At 50.0% G+C, this 17346-nt stretch overlaps 1 protein-coding gene across 1 annotated transcript; it reads right to left on the reverse strand.

Moving 5' to 3' along the window:
* Window positions 1-774: 774 nt before the first annotated feature.
* LOC132585691 (sushi domain-containing protein 6-like) lies at window positions 775-16981 on the reverse strand. Its single transcript, XM_060257561.1, has 5 exons — window positions 16881-16981; window positions 12788-12874; window positions 7342-7554; window positions 4023-4173; window positions 775-1889 (listed from the first exon to the last, which is right to left on the reverse strand). Exons 2-5 carry the CDS (start codon window positions 12855-12857, stop codon window positions 1535-1537), a joined length of 789 nt encoding a protein of 262 aa, XP_060113544.1. The 5' UTR covers window positions 12858-12874; window positions 16881-16981; the 3' UTR covers window positions 775-1534.
* Between the last annotated feature and the right edge of the window lie 365 nt (window positions 16982-17346).

The raw sequence follows: 17346 nt of genomic DNA on the forward strand, positions 1-17346 counted from the left end.
CCCCCATGCAAGCACCAGTCGTTTCCGACTCTGGGGAGACTCTGCTTTCACAACGTTTTCACGGCAGACTTTTTACGGGGTGGTTTGCCATTGCCTTCCCCAGTCACCTACACTTTCCCCCCAGCAAGCTGGGGACTCATTTGACCGACCTCAAAAGGATGGAAGGCTGAGTCAACCTCGAGTTGGCTACCTGAATCCAGCTTCCGCCAGAATCGAACTGAGGCCATGAGCAGAGAGTTCAGATCACAGCAATGCAGTACTGCTGCTTTACCACTCTGCGCCACGGGGCCGCTCTTTTGCACAGAAAGGGGGAATAAAGACACGGCACCAGGTGCCAACTCTCCTGGAGATCAGAGACAGCCCAGGCGAGCCAAAATGCCTCCATGGCTCAGCTCAGTCCCAGCTACTCCAGAGGAACCCTTTGTGCTCCGTTTCTCCGAACACCCCTCCCTCTGTCCTTTCTGTGGGGGGGGGGACACTCCCTCCCAAACAGACCAAGCAGGTTTTCAACACCCGCCCCACCCACTCTGGCAGGAAGACTTTGGGATTTACCCCACCCATCCAGCCAGAAGAGATCTGGACAGGACTCTGTCTCTTCTTTCTGCACAGAGAGTGTTCGGGTGGGTCTCCCTCAATGCCCCTTTGTGCAAACTTCACTCACTTCCCCCTCCCCATTGCTATGCTGCTCTTTCACACTCTGGGGTGGGAGGAGAGGCCAGTGCGGCCCTACACAAAAGAGCAGGGCAGGGAAGAAGGACTGTCAAGACAACCAGCTGTTTAGAAAACTTTTTAATTTTAAATAAGGCCAATTTCCCCACCACCGACGATTAAAAGCCGTTCAGCCGCCCAATTCTCATTTGGGATGCCTCGTGGTTTAGAAAGTTAAAAGACAAAAAAGGAAAATTAATAATCCACAGACCAAAGGTAATGTTTTTTAAACCACCAGACCACCTTTGGAGAATATTCACCGGATCAGAGTCAACAGATTATCAGGTAGTTATCCGGGAGTTGGCACCCTGTAAACTGTGCATGAGGGAGAAGTTCTTCTGCAACACATGTGTGAGCTGTGCGTGAACAACACCCCCCCACCCACACACACATACACAAATAAAGACTCCTTGTGCTTTTTGGGGGGGAGGAGAACACCCTATAGCAGCTTCAATAAGACAATAAAATAAAATAAAACATTAAAAAAAAAAAACAACAGCTTAAGAGAATCTCTATCCAGAACAGAAAGACGTTGGAGAGAATCTGGACTCTCATTTTGTCACGACAGACAGGCCAGCCGTCAAATGGAAGAAGAGGGCGTGCCCTTCCAGGGTGGGGAAGCAGCCCATTGGTCCTCAGGCACTGATGGTGGGCTCCACCCCCTTTCCCTTCCAGCTGACGGGAGGGGGCGGAGCTTTATTTGGAAGCCGCAACTGTCGCTTGGGTCTTCCAGCTGCTGAAGCCCCCATTGGACGTTGCAGAATTTTGGAGAACAGCAGCCGCTCCCCCACCCCAGCATGGGGAAGGCTCTGGGACTCAGCTCAGTTCACTTTCCCTGGTGGAACGCAGGCAACATTGGCCATCTCTCAGCCAGCTGTCGACCTAGAGCACTCTCTGCCACAAGGGGGTCTTCAGCCATAGCCTCTTGGTAGGAGGGCGGAGGGTCTTCCACCCCCCGGGACCCCCCTGGCACACAGCTGCGGCCCGACACTTCTGGCTGAACCGAAAGAACGAGGGGTATCAGGCCTGGGATAGCAGGTGGTGCAGAAGCCCCCGTGTGACCGTAGACTGCCTCATCGTAGGAGGGGAGGGACACAGAGGCGTCCTCCACGTGATTCGCACCCAGCGCATTCATGCCCTCCACCACGAAGTCCGAGTCTTCCAAGGTTTCGTACGCCTGGCTGTCAGGAAGAAAACACAACCCCATGGGAGTCCCGCAAGCCAAAACACAGCATGAGTTCTCACACAGCGTAGTGGGCACAGTCACAAAATGGCCACCACAAAAGGTGGCACCAGATACAAAATGGCCACCGCAGCTTCTCTTCAGCTGCCCAGTGAGGGTCTTCTTAAAAACCTGCACAATCAAAACTCAAACAGCCAATCAGAAGCCTGGCTGGGAAAGCCCCACCCACTTTCTAAAAAAAACCCCTTGTTTTCAGGAAATGTCGGTGGGCATCATGGGGGGGGGGGAGTTAAGGAATCTTATAGCCCTGTACGCCAGTCCAGAAGCAAAGTGGGGCAACAAGGGAGAGAGAAGCGGACAGCCCCCTGCCCGCTCAGGTAATGGAGAATTGGAAATCAACGGATTGTGAAGCATTTGCCACCTTCTCCCTCCCCACTCCTCCTGGAACTCAGAAAGCCAAGTGCTGGGGAAGGCTCCCTCCTCCACAAAAGAGGAACGGAGGAAACATAACCTAAGAGAAGTTATACTGGATGAGGCCAATGGCCCACCTGATCCAAACACAGGGTCCCACAGTAGCCAAAACCCAGGGGCCATCAAGAGGTCCACCAGTGGGGCCAAAACTCCAGAAGCCCTCGCACTCTGCCCCCCCCCCCAAGTACCAAGGGCATCATTACTGGATGAGGCCAATGGCCCACCTGATCCAAACACAGGGTCCCACAGTGGCCAAAACCCAGGGGCCATCAGGAGGTCCACCAGTGGGGCCAAAACTCCAGAAGCCCTCGCACTCTGCCCCCCCCCCCCCAAGTACCAAGGGCATCATTACTGGATGAGGCCAATGGCCCACCTGATCCAAACACAGGGTCCCACAGTAGCCAAAACCCAGGGGCCATCAGGAGGTCCACCAGTGGGGCCAAAACTCCAGAAGCCCTCCCACTCTGCCCCCCCCCCAAGTACCAAGGGCATCATTACTGGATGAGGCCAATGGCCCACCTGATCCAAACACAGGGTCCCACAGTGGCCAAAACCCAGGGGCCATCAGGAGGTCCACCAGTGGGGCCAAAACTCCAAAAGCCCTCCCAATCTGGCCCCCCCAAGTACCAAGGGCATCACTGCCCCAGACATAAGAACATGAGAGAAGCCATGTTGGGTCAGGCCACTGGCCTCTCCAGCCCAACAGTCTGTCCCACAGGGGCCAAAACCCAGGGACCATCAGGAAGTCCCCCAGTGGGGCCAGAACCCTCCCACTGTGGCTCCCCAAGCACCAAGAATACAGAGCATCACTGCCCCAGACACAGGAACATGAGAGAAGTCATTTTGGTGTGAGAGCCAGTTTGGTGTAGTGGTTAAGTGCATGGACTCTTATCTGGGAGAACCGGGTTTGATTCCCCGCTCCTCCACTTGCAGCTGCTGGAATGGCCTTGGGTCAGCCGTAGCTCTCACAGGACTTGTCCTTAAAAGGGCAGCTGCTGTGAGAGCCCTCTCAGTCCCACCCACCTCACAGGGTGTTTGCTGTGGGTGGGGGGGAGAAGATAAAGGAGATTGTAAGCCACTCTGAGTCTCTGATTCAGAGAGAAGGGCGGGGTATAAATCTGAAGAAGAAGAAGATGAAGATATTGGATTTATATCCAGCCCTCCACTCCAAGGAGTCTCAGAGCGGCTCACAATCTCCTTTCCCTTCCTCCTCCACAACAGACACCCTGTGAGGTGGGTGCGGCTGAGAGGGCTCTCACAGCAGCTGCTCTTTCAAGAACAACCTCTGCCAGAGCTCTGGCTGACCCAAGGCCATTCCAGCAGCTGCAAGTGGAGGAGTGGAGAATCAAACCCGGTTCTCCCAGATAAGAGTCCGCACACTTAACCACTACACCAAACTGGGTCTCACTGCAATTCTTCTTCTTCTTTGGATCAGACCACAGGGGCCAACAAGAAGTCCCCCAGCACGGCAAGAACTCCAGAAGCTCCCCCCCCCACGCACTGTTGCCTTACAAGTAAGACATAAGAACGTAAGAGAAGCCATGTTTGATCAGGCCAATGGCCCATAACTCCAGAAGCCTTCCCGCTTAGTTGCAAGAAGACAGCGCACTTCTGCCCCAGGGAAGAGGGTTCCAAATCAACCTTGATGCTGAGAACTCACCTGGTGCAGCCGCAAGGGGAGCGTGCGGATCTGGCGACTAGAAAGCAGAGTGTAAGAGCCAGGATCAAGGATGAAAGCAAGACCAAGGTGCCTGCCATCAGAGGGATGGAGCTGGCAAGAGAGAAGGAGCTGGCGGGTGGGGTCACAGAGGCTGGGAGGGGGAGACAACAGAAAGTTGGAGGAAATAAAATTAGTGTTGTTGCAAACTTTTGTTTGTAGCTTGCCTCTCTCACTGAGGCTCAAGGTAGATTTCAGATGCCCTGTTAAGTCATAAAAGGTAAAGGTAGTCCCCTGCGCAAGCACCAGTCGTTTCCAATTCTGGGGAGACATCGCATCACAATGTTTTCACGGCAGACTTTTTCTGGGGTGGTTTGCCCTTGCCTTCCCCAGTCATCTACACTTCCCCCCCCCCAGCAAACTGGGGACTCATTTGACTGACCTTGGAAGGATGGAAGGCTAAGTCAACCTTGAGCCAGCTACCTGAACCCAGCTTCCACAGGGATCGAACTCCGGTCGTGAGCGGAGAAGCTCGGGCTGCAGTACTGCAGCTTTACCACTCTCCGACACGGGGCAGTTTGTTCAGCCATAGAAATCTCTAATGAACAGGGCTTTTTTTGTAGCAGGAACTCCTTTGCATGTTAGGCCACACAACCGTGATGTAGCCTAGCCAATCCTCCAGTTTGCAGGGCTCTTTGTACGGAGGCTACTGTAAGCTCCAGAAGGACATAAGGGGCTACATCAGGGGCATGAGGCCCAGGCCTGTGGCTACAGTGGGGCCCAGGGAAAGTGGGGGTTAACTTGTGGAATTAAAGGCAACTTACCGTGCCAAGAGTCACCGCACCTCAAAAAGGATATTATAGCATTGGAAAAAGTGCAGAAAAGGGCAACTAGAATGATTAAAGGGTTGGAACACTTTCCCTATGAAGAAAGGTTAAAACACTTGGGGCTCTTTAGCTTGGAGAAAAGTCGACTGCGGGGTGACATGATACAGGTTTACAAGATTATGCTTGGGATGAAGAAAGTAGAGAAAGAAGTCCTTTTCTCCCTTTCTCACAATACAAGAACTCGTGGGCATTTCATGAGATTGCTGAGCAGTCAGGTTAAAACGGATAAAAGGAAGTCCTTCTTCACCCAAAGGGTGATTAACACGTGGAATTCACTGCCACAAGAGGTGGTGGTGGCTACAAGCATAGCCAGCTTCAAGAGGGGATTGGATAAAAATAGGGGGCTGAGGTCCATCAGTGGCTATTAGCCACAGCATATTGTTGGAATTGTCTGGGGCAGCGATGCTCTGTATTCTAGGTGCTTGGGAGGGGGAGCAAAGTGGAAGGGCTTTAAAACAATTTTATTTAGTAACATATGGTAACAATATCTATTTCTTGCATCATTAATAACTTCTTTTTATCTATCCCATATATTGCTTTCTAACCATCCCTCCCCCCGTTACTTGACCCCACCGGTGTTATTTACTTAAAATACTAATATTTAAAAGTACTCTTAACTAATAAAACCAAAGATTAATATCCTTCTTCCTTCTAATTCTTAATCACTATCAAAAATTGTCCAATGTCCTTTTATTTTCCACTCTTTTTCTACATATCTTCTAAACTTTTTCCACTCCATCTTAAAAACTTCTAAATCATAGTCTCTTAAAATTCTTGTTAATTTGTCCATTTCACTCCATGTCATAACTTTTACAACCAATCCCATTTCTCTGGTATTTTTTCTTGCTTCCACAACGGTGCATACAATGTCATAGCAACTGAAAGCAAGTACCAAATTATAGTTCTATCTTCTTTTGGAAATTTGGTATTTTCCCTTTTATTCTTATCATGTTCATCAATTTCTGAAGTTTCGGAATTAACTCCTCTTTGAAGGTTTTAAAAAATTTAGCTGTATATCCATCTGGCCCAGGTGCTTTTCCATTTTTCATTGCATTAATCACTGCTTCAATTTCTATTTTTTCAATTGGATCATTCAAAACTTTTTTCATATTTTCTGTTAAGGACTTCTTTCTCTACTTTCTCCATCCCATGCATAATCTTGTAAACTTTTATCATGTCACCTCACAGTCGACGTTTTTCCAAGCTAAAGAGCCCCAAGCGTTTTAACTTTTCTTCATAGGGAAAGTGTTCCAAACCTTTAATCTTTCTAGTTGCCCTTTTCTGGACTTTTTCCAATGCTATAATATCCTTTTTGAGGTGCGGCGACCAGAACTGCACACAGTATTCCAAATGAGACTTTTGTCCACATCTGTTTTAACCTGACTGCTCAGCAATTTCATTGAATGCCCACGAGTTCTTGTATTTTGAGAAAGGGAGAAAAGTACTTCTTTGTCCACATTGATTTATACAGGGGCATTATGATACTGGCTGATTTGTTTTCAATTCCCTTCTGAATAATTCCCAGCATGGCGTTGGCCTTTTTTATTGCAATCACACACTGTCTTCACATTTTCAGTGAGTTATCTACCACGACCCCAAGATCTCTCTCTTGGTCAGTCTCTGCCAGTTCACAACCCATCAACTTGTATTGGTAGCTGGGATTCTTGGCCCCAATGTGCATTACTTTGCACTTGGCCACACTGAACCTCATCTGCCATGTTGACGCCCACTCACTCAGCCTCAACAGATCCCTTTGGAGTGCCTCACAATCCTCTCTGGTTCTCACCACCCTGAACAATTTAGTGTCATCTGCAAACTTGGCTACTTCACTGCTTACTCCCAACTCCAAATCATTAATGAACAAGTTAAAGAGCATGGGACCCAGTATCGAGCCTTGTGGCACCCCACTGCTTACCGTCCTCCACTGCGAAGACTGCCCATTTATACTCACTCTCTGCTTCCTATTCATTAGCCAGTTTTTGATCCACAAGAGGACCTGTCCTTTTACTCCATGACTCTCAAGCTTTCTAAGGAGCCTTTGATGAGGAACTTTATCAAACGCTTTCTGGAAGTCAAGGTAAACAACAGCTATTGGGTCCCCTTTGTCCACATGTTTGTTCACCCCCTCAAGGAAATGTAACAGGTTAGTGAGGCAAGATCTTCCCTTACAGAACCCATGCTGAGTCTTCCTCAATAACTTGTGTTCATCAATGTGCCTACTCATTCTGTCCTTGATAATGCTTTCTACCAACTTTCCCAGTATTGAAGTCAGATTGACTTCACCTTGGGGTGTAGGAAACATCCACATCCCATTATGCACGTTTGCTTATCTTGCCCAAGTTGTTCTGCTCCAGACAGCACGAGGAAAGGGGTGTTCTGGGTGGAGAGAGCACGCGTGGGGGTGGGGGGTAGGGAGGGAGGGAGAAAATTCTTACTTCCTTGGGCCTTGCAACGGATATCCTGAACCATGTGCCATTCCCCTCCGTGGCAGATGACAAGGCCAGGCAGGCTGGCGAAAGTATAACCAGGTTGGCAGACGTACTCCAGCATGGTGCCGGCTTCAAATGAGCCATTTTCCAGGGGCTCTTTGCACATAGGTGGCTGGCATAGGGGGGCACTGTGGAGCGGCAGGTTTGGTTTCCCACACCCTGCAAGGCAAAAAATAATAATAATAATAATAAGGCACAGAGAAAAGTTCTTTTATTGATCTCATGGCATTTATGGACTGATTAATCGTATGTTCTATTTTAATAGATGTAAGCTGTATATTTATAAGCTGTTACCTGCTGCTCTGAGCTGGGCTCAGGGATGCGTGCGTGTACAAATTAATTAAGTAAGTAAATTTATGTAAAGCATTTATGAGCCACCGCCTTTCTTCTTTGCCGAGCTCAAGGTGGCTGAGAACATAAAATGGAATATATAAAAGTACATACATTAAAATCACAGTTTAGAACTGCTAGTAAAATATATATAGCTATTCTTGTTCTAGCAGGAGTTTTAAGAGATATGAATTAATGACTTATAAGATGTAGTTGCAGAAGTGTTGTAAGACGACTAATATTGATGATGAGGATATGAAATGAATAATGTAGAAGTAGAAACCACAAAATTTTAATTCATATACCCCACCCTTTTCCCTTCCCTTCTACCCCCCCTTCCTATTTTACCTAAAAACCTAATCAATATATTTAAAAAGGAAATAGATAGATAGATAGATAGATAGATAGATAGATAGATAGATAGTTAGATAGATAGATAAATTTATTGTCATTGTTCTCAAAAAAGGAAAATGAGAGCAACGAAATGAGGTGCTCTTCCACAAACATACCAACACATCAACACTAAAGAAAAGACATATACATAAACAATTTAAATACATCTAAAACAAATAACCATTCATGACCCTACATTAGCCTACAATAGAACTGCTAGTAAACCAACTTAAATAAAACTGTCTCCAGCACCTCCTAAAAATAGACAGTGGAGGGGCCAGGTGCACCTCCCTGGGGAAATTGTGGGGCTGCCACCAAAAAGGCCCTGTCTCATGTACTCTTCAATTGACGCAATCTTAATTTCCAGGAGAGGGCAGCCCTTCAGACATCCTGGTCCCAAGTCATGTCAGGCTTCAAAGGATGAAACCAACACCCTAAATTGGGCCCTGCAGCAGACTTGAGATTGCTGTAATATTGGGGATCTATTGTGCTAGTAGTTGACCCTGAGCAGCAGTCTAGCTGCAGCGTTCTGCACTAGCTTTAGCTTCTGAACAGTCTTCAAGGGCAGCTTCCTTTACAGCTGTTCTGTGCCACTCAGTGGAAATCCTCTGCCACACCCAGCCACCAGAGTTCTCTCTAAGCTGATTTAGTGTGAGCTAGCTCACAGATATTTAGCCTATGGCTCACACAGGAAGGATGGCCCCAGAGCACACTAATTTATGCAGCAGCTCACAACTTTAAAGAGCCCCGTGGCGCAGAGTGTTAAAGCTGCAGTCCTAAGCTCTGCTCACGCCCTGACTTCGATCCCCAGCAGAAGCCGGGTTTTCAGGTAGCCGGCTCGAGGTTGACTTAGCCTTCCATCCTTCCGAGGTGGGTAAAATGAGTCCCCAGTTTGCTGGGGGGAAAGCGTAGATGACTGGGGAAGGCAATGGCAAACCACCCCTAAAAAGTCTGCCGTGAAAACGTTGTGAAAGCAACGTCACCCCAGAGTCGGAAACGACTGGTGCTTGCACAGGGGACCTTTCCTTTTTTCCCCACAACTTTAAATGCCAGTAGCTCACAAAGTAGAATTTTTGCTCACAAAACTCCACAGCATAGAGCAGGGATGTCAAACTCATTTGTTATGAGGGCCAGATCTAACCAATGAGACTTTGTTGGGAGGGGCCATGTCAGGCCGGGCCGTTTGTGTACCTATTTAAGATTAGGTAGCAGAGATGTAAACTTTATACAGGACACAGACAAACACAATTAAAGATTAAAAACAAAATACTTAAAACATGCTTAAAATGTTAGCACTCGTTGGTCTTAAAGGTACTTTCTTTCTATCTCTCCCATGGGATCCAGGGAACTGGGCAAAGGAAGCTCTGGCTCTTTCCTTCCTTCCCCAGGGGACCAGGAGGGGAGGAGCCTCAGCCAAGAGAAGGAAGAGAGGCTTGGCTCAGTAGCTTTGCTGTGCAATTGGGAAGCCTGTAAAAATAAGCTCTGCTTTCCCTTCCCCCCCTCCCAAGGGAGGATCCTTAGTCAATGGAAAAAATAGAGGTTTTGCTCTGTAGCTTTGCTGTGCGATTGAGCAAGCCTGTCAAAGCAAACTATGATGCAGAAGGAAGCAAGAGAGAGGGAGAAGGCAACAGATGACAGCTTAGGGGCGGGGGGTCTGATTTGGCCCCCAGGTGGCATGTTTGATACCCCTGGCTTAGAGGGAGCCTTGCCAGCCACCATGTCACGTTGCCCCTTCCCTCAGACACGGTTGCAGAATGGAGATCTCTACCCTGCCCCAGATCACCATCCTACTTCCCCTTCAGTCTCCATGCTCGGGCTTCAGGAAGTGGTTTTCTCCTTCCACGGCGACCTCAACCCTGGTCCGCCCTCGCCTGCAGCAAGCCAGTTCTTGAGAAGGAGAGTCAGGGTAGGGGGAGGAGGACACAATCGCCCACAGCAAGGACAAGGCCTGAGACAAACATCTGTCTGACAGCTGGATTTAGGCAGCTCTGAAGAGGGAGGGCAGGAAAGGACGAGGGCTGCTAGTTCCCATTACCCTTTCTGGCATGCCGGGGGGAAGACTGATTGCCAGGGGCGGAATTCTAGCAGGAGCTCCTTTGCATATTAGGCCGCACCCCCCTGATGTAGCCAATCCTCCAGGAGCTTACAGGGCTGTTAGTACAGGGCCTACTGTAAGCTCCAGGAGGATTGGCTACATCAGGGGTGTGTGGCCTAATATGCAAAGGAGCTCCTGCTAGAATTCCACCCCACTGATCGCCACTGTGGGGTCAGGAAGGAACGTTCCTCCAGGCCAGCTTGGTCCAGAAATCCTAGAGGATTTTTGCCTTTCTCTTGGCACAGGGCAGGGGTCACTATGGGAGTTGGAAATTTTCTCTATTGTGCAGGGGGTGGACTAGATGCCCCTTGAGGTCCCTTAGGGAGCCAGTTTGCTGCAGTGGCGAAGTGCACAGACTCTTATCTGGGTTTGATTCTCCCCTCCTCCGCTTACAGCTGCTGGAATGGCCTTGGGTCAGCTATAGTTCTCACAGGAGTTGTCCTTGAAAGGGCAGTTTCTGTCAGAGCTCTCTCAGCCCCACCCCCTCACAGGGTGTCTGTTGTGGGGGGAGAAGATAGATTGTAAGCTGCTCTGAGTCTCTGAGATTCAGAGTGAAGGGTGGAGTATAAATCCAATATCTTCTTCTTAGAGAGCCAGTTTGGTGTAGTGGTTAAGTGCACGGACTCTTAGACTCTTATCTGGGAGAACCAGGTTTGATTCTCCCCTCCTCCGCTTACAGCTGCTGGAATGGCCTTGGGTCAGCTATAGTTCTCACAGGAGTTGTCCTTGAAAGGGCAGCTTCTGTCAGAGCTCTCTCAGCCCCACCCACCTCACAGACTGTCTGTTGTGGGGGAAGAAGATAAAGGCGATTGTAAGGTGCTCTGAGACGCTGATTCAGAGAGAAGGGCGGGGTATAAATCTGCAGTCTTCTTCCAGCTCTATGATTCTCTGTCTCTCTTTGCCCCAAGGACCAGCTGCCTAGTGCAAATGGAGAGACCCTGCAGTTCCATGACTGGCAGCAAGGACCCCACCAGTCCAGAGCTTCCAGCAGGAGTCAGCAGACCTAAGAGGGCATGTGAAGGCAAGATCCTCCCCCCCCCACATTTGACCTCCAGGCACCCAAGGACGGAACAGGCACCAATTCCCAGAGGTAACATTTTACATCCACCCCTCTGTTCCAGCAGTTAACACTGAGCAGAAAGCTGCACATTCTGCGTCTTCCCCCCACCCCCAAACAGGCCTTCCATGTGGATCTATCCAGGCGGGCAGCCGTGCCGGTCTGAAGCAGCAGAACAAAGCAGGAGTCAAGTTGCACTTTTAAGACCAATCAAGTTTTATTCAGAACGGAAGCTTTCGTGCACCTGCACGCTTCTTCAGACGAGGGAATGGGGTACAGTGAGCAGAGCTACTTAGAGCTGGTGGGTTAGGAGTGTAGACTGATACGAGAACTGTTTTAAAATGATGTACAGATGGTATATGACTCCTAAAAAGTTGGCAAAGATGAGCAACAAGATGCCAGATAGATGTAGGAAATGTAAAAAACATGAAGGTTCTTTCTACCATATGTGGTGGACTTGTGAAAGAGCAAAAAAGTATTGGCAGATGATTCAACAAGAAATTTCTAGGATCTTGGGATACGAATTTAAGAAAGTTGCAGAGACTTTTCTGTTGGGATTACAAATGGAAAAATTTCCAAAAGAAGATAGAACTATAATCTGGTACTTGCTTTCAGCTGCTAGGACATTGTATGCGCAGTTGTGGAAGCAAGAAAAAAATACCAGAAAAATGGGATTGGATTGTAAAAGTTATGACATAGAGTGAAATGGACAAATTAACAAGAATTTTAAGAGACTATAATTTAAAAGTTTTTAAGATGGAGTGGAAAAAGTTTAGAAGATATGTAGAAAAAGAGTGGAAAATAAAAGGACATTGGACAATTTTTGATAATGATTTAGTCTTAGAAGGAAGAAGAATATTAATCTTTGTTTTAATTAGTTAAGGGTACCTTTAAATGTTAGTATTTTAAGTAAATAACACCGGCGGGGGTCAAGTAACGGGGGGAGGGGTGGTTAGAAAGTAATATATGGGATAGATAAAAAGAAGTTATTAACGATGCAAGAAACAGATATTGTTACCATATGTTACTAAATAAAATTGTTTTAAACATAGGAGTGTAAACTGATGCAAGGATCAAATGGCAAAATAGTGGAATAAATCCGAAGTAAATTAGGTGGAGAAGAACATCACTAGGAGATCCGTCTTCTTTTGTTTGACCTAGACTTGCAGCGAGAGCAATTCACAGGCAACTTTTATTACCTTTTATTGGTTTCCCATGCAGATGCTATCCAGACCAAATGGTCTTCCGATTTATTCCACTATTTTGCCATATGATCCTTGCATCAGTTTACACTCTTAACCCACCAGCTCTGTGTAGCTCTGCTCACTGTACCCCATCCCCTCGTCTGAAGAAGTCTGCATGCACACGAAAGCTGACGTTCCGAATAAAACTTGGTTGGTCTTCAAGGTGCCGCTGGATTCCTACTGTGTTTCACAAACGGGGATTGTGCCCGACATTCACGGACATCTTTTACTCTCCAGAACCAACTGCAGAAGCAATCTCTGGGCCAGACTCACCTTCTCCCTGTGAGAGCAGCTGGGCTCCACAGAGGCCCGCAAGCAGCAGGAGCACCAGAAGGCAACGCATCCTTCCCGCCACAGGAACTGCAGAGGGAGAGAGGACCGAGGTCATGTTGGAAACCAGCAAGGGAGCCTGCGTGTTTCGGACCAGAACCAACAGGTTGAATCAAGTTTCCGGCTCAACAGGAGGAAGAACTTCCTGACAGTTACAGCGGTTCCTCAGTGGAACAGGCTTCCTCCTTGGGAGGTGGTGGGCTCTCCTTCCTTGGAGGTTTTTAAACAGAGGCTGGATGGCCATCTGACAGCAATGAAGATCCTGTGAATTTAGGGGGGTGTTTGTGAGTTTCCTGTATAGTTGGCCCTGGAGGTCCCTTCCAACTCTGATTCTTAAGGGGACGGTGGGCTCTCCTTCCTTGGAGGCTTTTAAACAGAGGTTAGATGGCCATCTGACAGCAATGAAGATCCTGTGAATTTAGGGGGGTGTTTGTGAGTTTCCTGCATTGTGCAGGGGGTTGGACTAGATGGCCCTGGAGGTCCCTTCCAACTCTATGATTCTTCAGGAGGTGGTGGGCTCTCCTTCCTTGGAGGCTTTTAAACAGAGGCTGGATGGCCATCTGACAGCAATGAAGATCCTGTGAATTTAGGGGGGTGTTTGTGAGTTTCCTGCATTGTGCAGGGGGTTGGACTCGATGACCCTGGAGGTCCCTTCCAACTCTAGGATTCCATGACTGCATCTTGGATGCAGGTGGGTCGCTGTGCTGGTCTAAAGCGGCAGAATGAAGTTTGAGTCCAGTGGTTCCTTGAAGACCAACAACCTTTTTATTCTAAGCATTTGTGCACGTGTACACAGAAGCAGACTGCTGCCACTATTACCCTCTATCTATATGTAACAGCTGCAAAAGTCGGTTTCTACATACCCAAAAGTCAGTTTCTGCTTGTTTGGTCTTACACAGTGCCACTGGGCTAAAACTTTGTTTTATAACTGTAATTTGTATGTGAATTCAAGATAACCCCTCTCCCTTTAAGTGACATATGGGGAGGGGGGACTAGCCTTTAAAAAAGGTAAAGGTAGTCCCCTGTGCAAACACCAGTCGTTTCCGACTCTGGGGTGACATCGCATCATGACGTTTTCACAGCAGGCTTTTTACGGGGTGGTTTGTCCTTGCCTTCTCCATTCATCTACACTTTTCCCCCAGCAAGCTGGGGACTCATTTGACCAACCTCAGAAGGCTTGAAGGCTGAGTCAACCGTGAGCCAGCTACCTGGACCCAGCTTCCACTAGGATCGAACTCAGGTTGTGAGCGGAAAGCTCGGGACTGCAGTACTGCAGCTTTACCACTCTGCGCCACGGGCCTGCAGTAAAGATTGCAGACCGTTAGACAAGGTTGCCACCTCCTGGTTGGGAAATTCCTGGAGATTTTTGGGTGAAGGTTGGTGATAACGCCACATAGCCCACTCTCCGTTGTTCTCCAAGTGAAGCCGTCTCTGCACTTTACAGAGCAGCCATATCTGGGCATGGAGTAGGAGTCACAGGAGATGTGTGTGCGTGGGGGGGGGAGGTATTTGTGAAGTTCCTGCATTGTGCAGGGGGTTGGACTAGATGACCCTGCAGGTCCCTTCCAATTCTGATTCCTGGAGATCTCCAGGCACCACCTGGAGGCTGGCAACCCTAACAGGACTCAGGCAGCCGAAAAAGAAGATATTGGATTGATATCCCGCCCTCCACTCCAAAGAGTCTCAGAGCGGCTCACAATCTCCTTTACCTTCCTCCCCTACAACAGAAGGTGGGTGGGGCTGAGAGGGCTCTCACAGCTGCTGCCCTTTCAAGGACAACCTCTGCCAGAGCTATGGCTGACCCAAGGCCATCCCAGCAGGTGCAAGTGGAGGAGTGGGGAATCAAACCCAGTTCTCCCAGATAAGAGTCCACACACTTAACCACTACACCAAACTGGCTCTCCAGTTAAGAAGAGCCAAAGTTAAGAAGAAGACTGCAGATTTATATCCCGCCCTTCTCTGTGAACTCAGAGTTCCTTACAATCTCCTATATCTTCTCCCTCCACAACAGACACCCTGTGAGGTGGGTGGGGCTGAGAGAGCTTTCCCCAGAAGCTGCCCTTTCAAGGACAACTCCTGCGAGAGCTCTGGCTGACCCAAGGCTATTCCAGAAGCTGCAAGCGGAGGAGTGAGGAATGAAACCCGGTTCTCCCAGACTGGAGTCCGCGCGCTCTACCACTACACCAAACTGGCTCTCCTGGTTTAAGAACCTGGCTTAAAACCAAGAATCAGATAATTCCCCAGGAGCTGGACCTTAAACTCGCCCCCGCCCTCTCTCCTGGTCAGAGATTTATTGTTCCCCTTTGGAAAGTTCTATCAGCTTTCCCAGCTGTCTCCAGACCTTCTCGGCTCTTTGAAGAAGAGTCACACCCAGGGGCAGCTAAAACCTGTCCCACTGACAAGGATCAGGCTGGATTGTTCCCAGGGGGGCGCGGCCCCAGCCCCGATAACCCAGGCAAGGGAGCTTCCTCATCCCCCACTGCAATCGCATTGCAAAAGCTATGGGGAGTTTTGTCGCGTTCCGGATTCCATTGATGCAAATCCAGAATGGGTTGGCACCTTCAGAGCCTCCCTCTGGCTGGGAATACGGCCCGGGGCTCTTCATCTTGGAGAAACGTGGACTGCGGGGTGGCATGAGAGAGGCTGACAAGATCATGCACGGGATGGAGAAGGTAGAGGAAGAAGTCCTTTTCTCCCTTTCTCACAATATGAGAACTCCTGGGAATTCTGTGAAATTGCGGAGCAATCGGGTTAGAACGGATAAAGGGAACTCCTTCTTCACCCAAAGGGTGATTAACACGTGGAATTCACTGCCACAGGAGGTGACGGCAGCAGCAAGCATAGACAGCTATGGAGCAGAGGTCCATCAGTAGCTAAGAGACACGGCACATTGTTGGAACTCTTGTCTGGGGCAGTGATGCTCTGTATTCTTGGTGCTTGGGGGGGGGGGCACAGTGGGAGAGCTTCTAGTGTCCTGGCCCCACTGATGGAGCTCCTGATGGCACCTGGGTTTTTTGGCCACTGTGTGACACAGAGTGTTGGACTGGATGGGCCATTGGCCTGATCCAACATGGCTTCTCTTATGTTCTTATGTCTGGGGCAGTGATGCTTTGAATTCTTGGTGTCTGGGGGGCCACAGTAGAAGAGCTTTAGTGTCCCGGTCCCACTGATGGACCTCCTGATGGCACCTGAGATTTTTGGCCACTGTGTGACACAGAGTTTTGGACTAGGTGGGCCACTGGCCTGATCCAACATGGCTTCTCTGATGTTCTTATGGAGGCTGCAGTGGGGGTGTTTCTTTGCCTGGGAGGAAGGGCCCTCCTTCTAGAGCCAGAGGGGGAGGGAAGGGAAATTCCAGCCCGCGGAATGCAAAGAGGCCCCCACCCCAGAGGGCTTTTGCTCTCCGCCCGCCCCCTCCAACCAGGGTAGCCGCCGCGGTTTTAGCAGCAGCAGGGACGGGATGGCCTCTGCCCCGAGGAGGTGGCAAGCCACGCCTGCGGAAGGAGGAACAGTCGGGAGTCTCCGACGACAAGGGCCTGTCGCCTCCAAGGCGGCTCAGAGGTGCTGCAGGACGAGGGAGGCCAAAGCAAAAGAGGCCCTGCCACTCCTCCACCCCCCGCCAGCCTGGACTTCCTTCTGCTCCCGCTTCCACCCCCACCTCCAGGGGCCCGCAGGGAGCAGCCTGCCCAAGCAGTTCACGCCTGTTCCCAGCCAAGATCGCCGAGGCCCGGCTCCACCACGTCCCACGTGATCAGCCGCGCGCACGTCTCGAACCCGGTACGCGCTGGACAAAGTTTGCTGTTAGGGCGAGTTTTGCACGCAGCCTGCACGGGGGGGGGGGGCAAACCAGCCAGCCCCCCTCCCTTCTCCAGAAAGCCCCCCCTCGATGGCAGCAAGACCCCCAGGCTGCCGGGGAGAAACGCTCTGCGCATGGCCAGAGACTTCGCCTCCCGGAAGAAAAGACCCCCAAGCTCAAGGCAGCCCCCTCAGCCTCTCGGCTCCAGCCCAGCCCCTGCCCTGCCCAAGGTCGCCTCACCTTCCCCGACGGCTCTGCACTGCACTGGACCGGCCACCTCTCCACGAAGCCCCCAATAAGCGCCAGCCCCCTCTTAAGGCCGGGAAGGCCCGCCCCCTCCCACCTAGGGGCGGGGCCACGCCCCACGCCACGCCCCCCCGAGGACTCCGCACTAAGGCCCCGGGCGGGAAATGCCTGGGGACTCTGGGGGTGGAGCCAGGAGACTTTGGGGGTGGAGCCAGGAGCAAAGGGAGGTCTGGCCACCACATTTAAAGAGGCAGCACACCTTTTAAAATGCCTTCTTCCGACCTCACCCTTCTAATAGCTGCAAAGATAGCTTTACAGTCGCAGCGGAGAGCCAGTTTGGTGTGGTGGTTAAGTGCGCAGACTCTTATCTGGGAGAACCGGCTTCGATTCCCCACTCAGCTGCTGGCATGGCCTTGGCTCAGCCATAGCTCTCCTAGTTGTCCTTGAAAGAGCAGTTTCT

This window comes from Heteronotia binoei, chromosome 17, assembly GCF_032191835.1.
Source record: "Heteronotia binoei isolate CCM8104 ecotype False Entrance Well chromosome 17, APGP_CSIRO_Hbin_v1, whole genome shotgun sequence".
NCBI lineage: Eukaryota > Metazoa > Chordata > Lepidosauria > Squamata > Gekkonidae > Heteronotia > Heteronotia binoei.

Excerpts from the sequence above, each read along its gene's own strand:
- LOC132585691 (XM_060257561.1), bottom strand. The coding sequence starts at position 12,857 with ATGCGTTGCCTTCTGGTGCTCCTGCTGCTTGCGGGCCTCTGTGGAGCC. Across the intron at positions 4,174-7,341 it reads CCGTTGCAAGGCCCAAGGAA|CCTCTGTGACCCCACCCGCC; the intron begins GTAAGAATTTTC and ends TCCCCCTCCCAG. Across the intron at positions 1,890-4,022 it reads TCCCCTTGCGGCTGCACCAG|CCAGGCGTACGAAACCTTGG; the intron begins GTGAGTTCTCAG and ends TCTTCCTGACAG.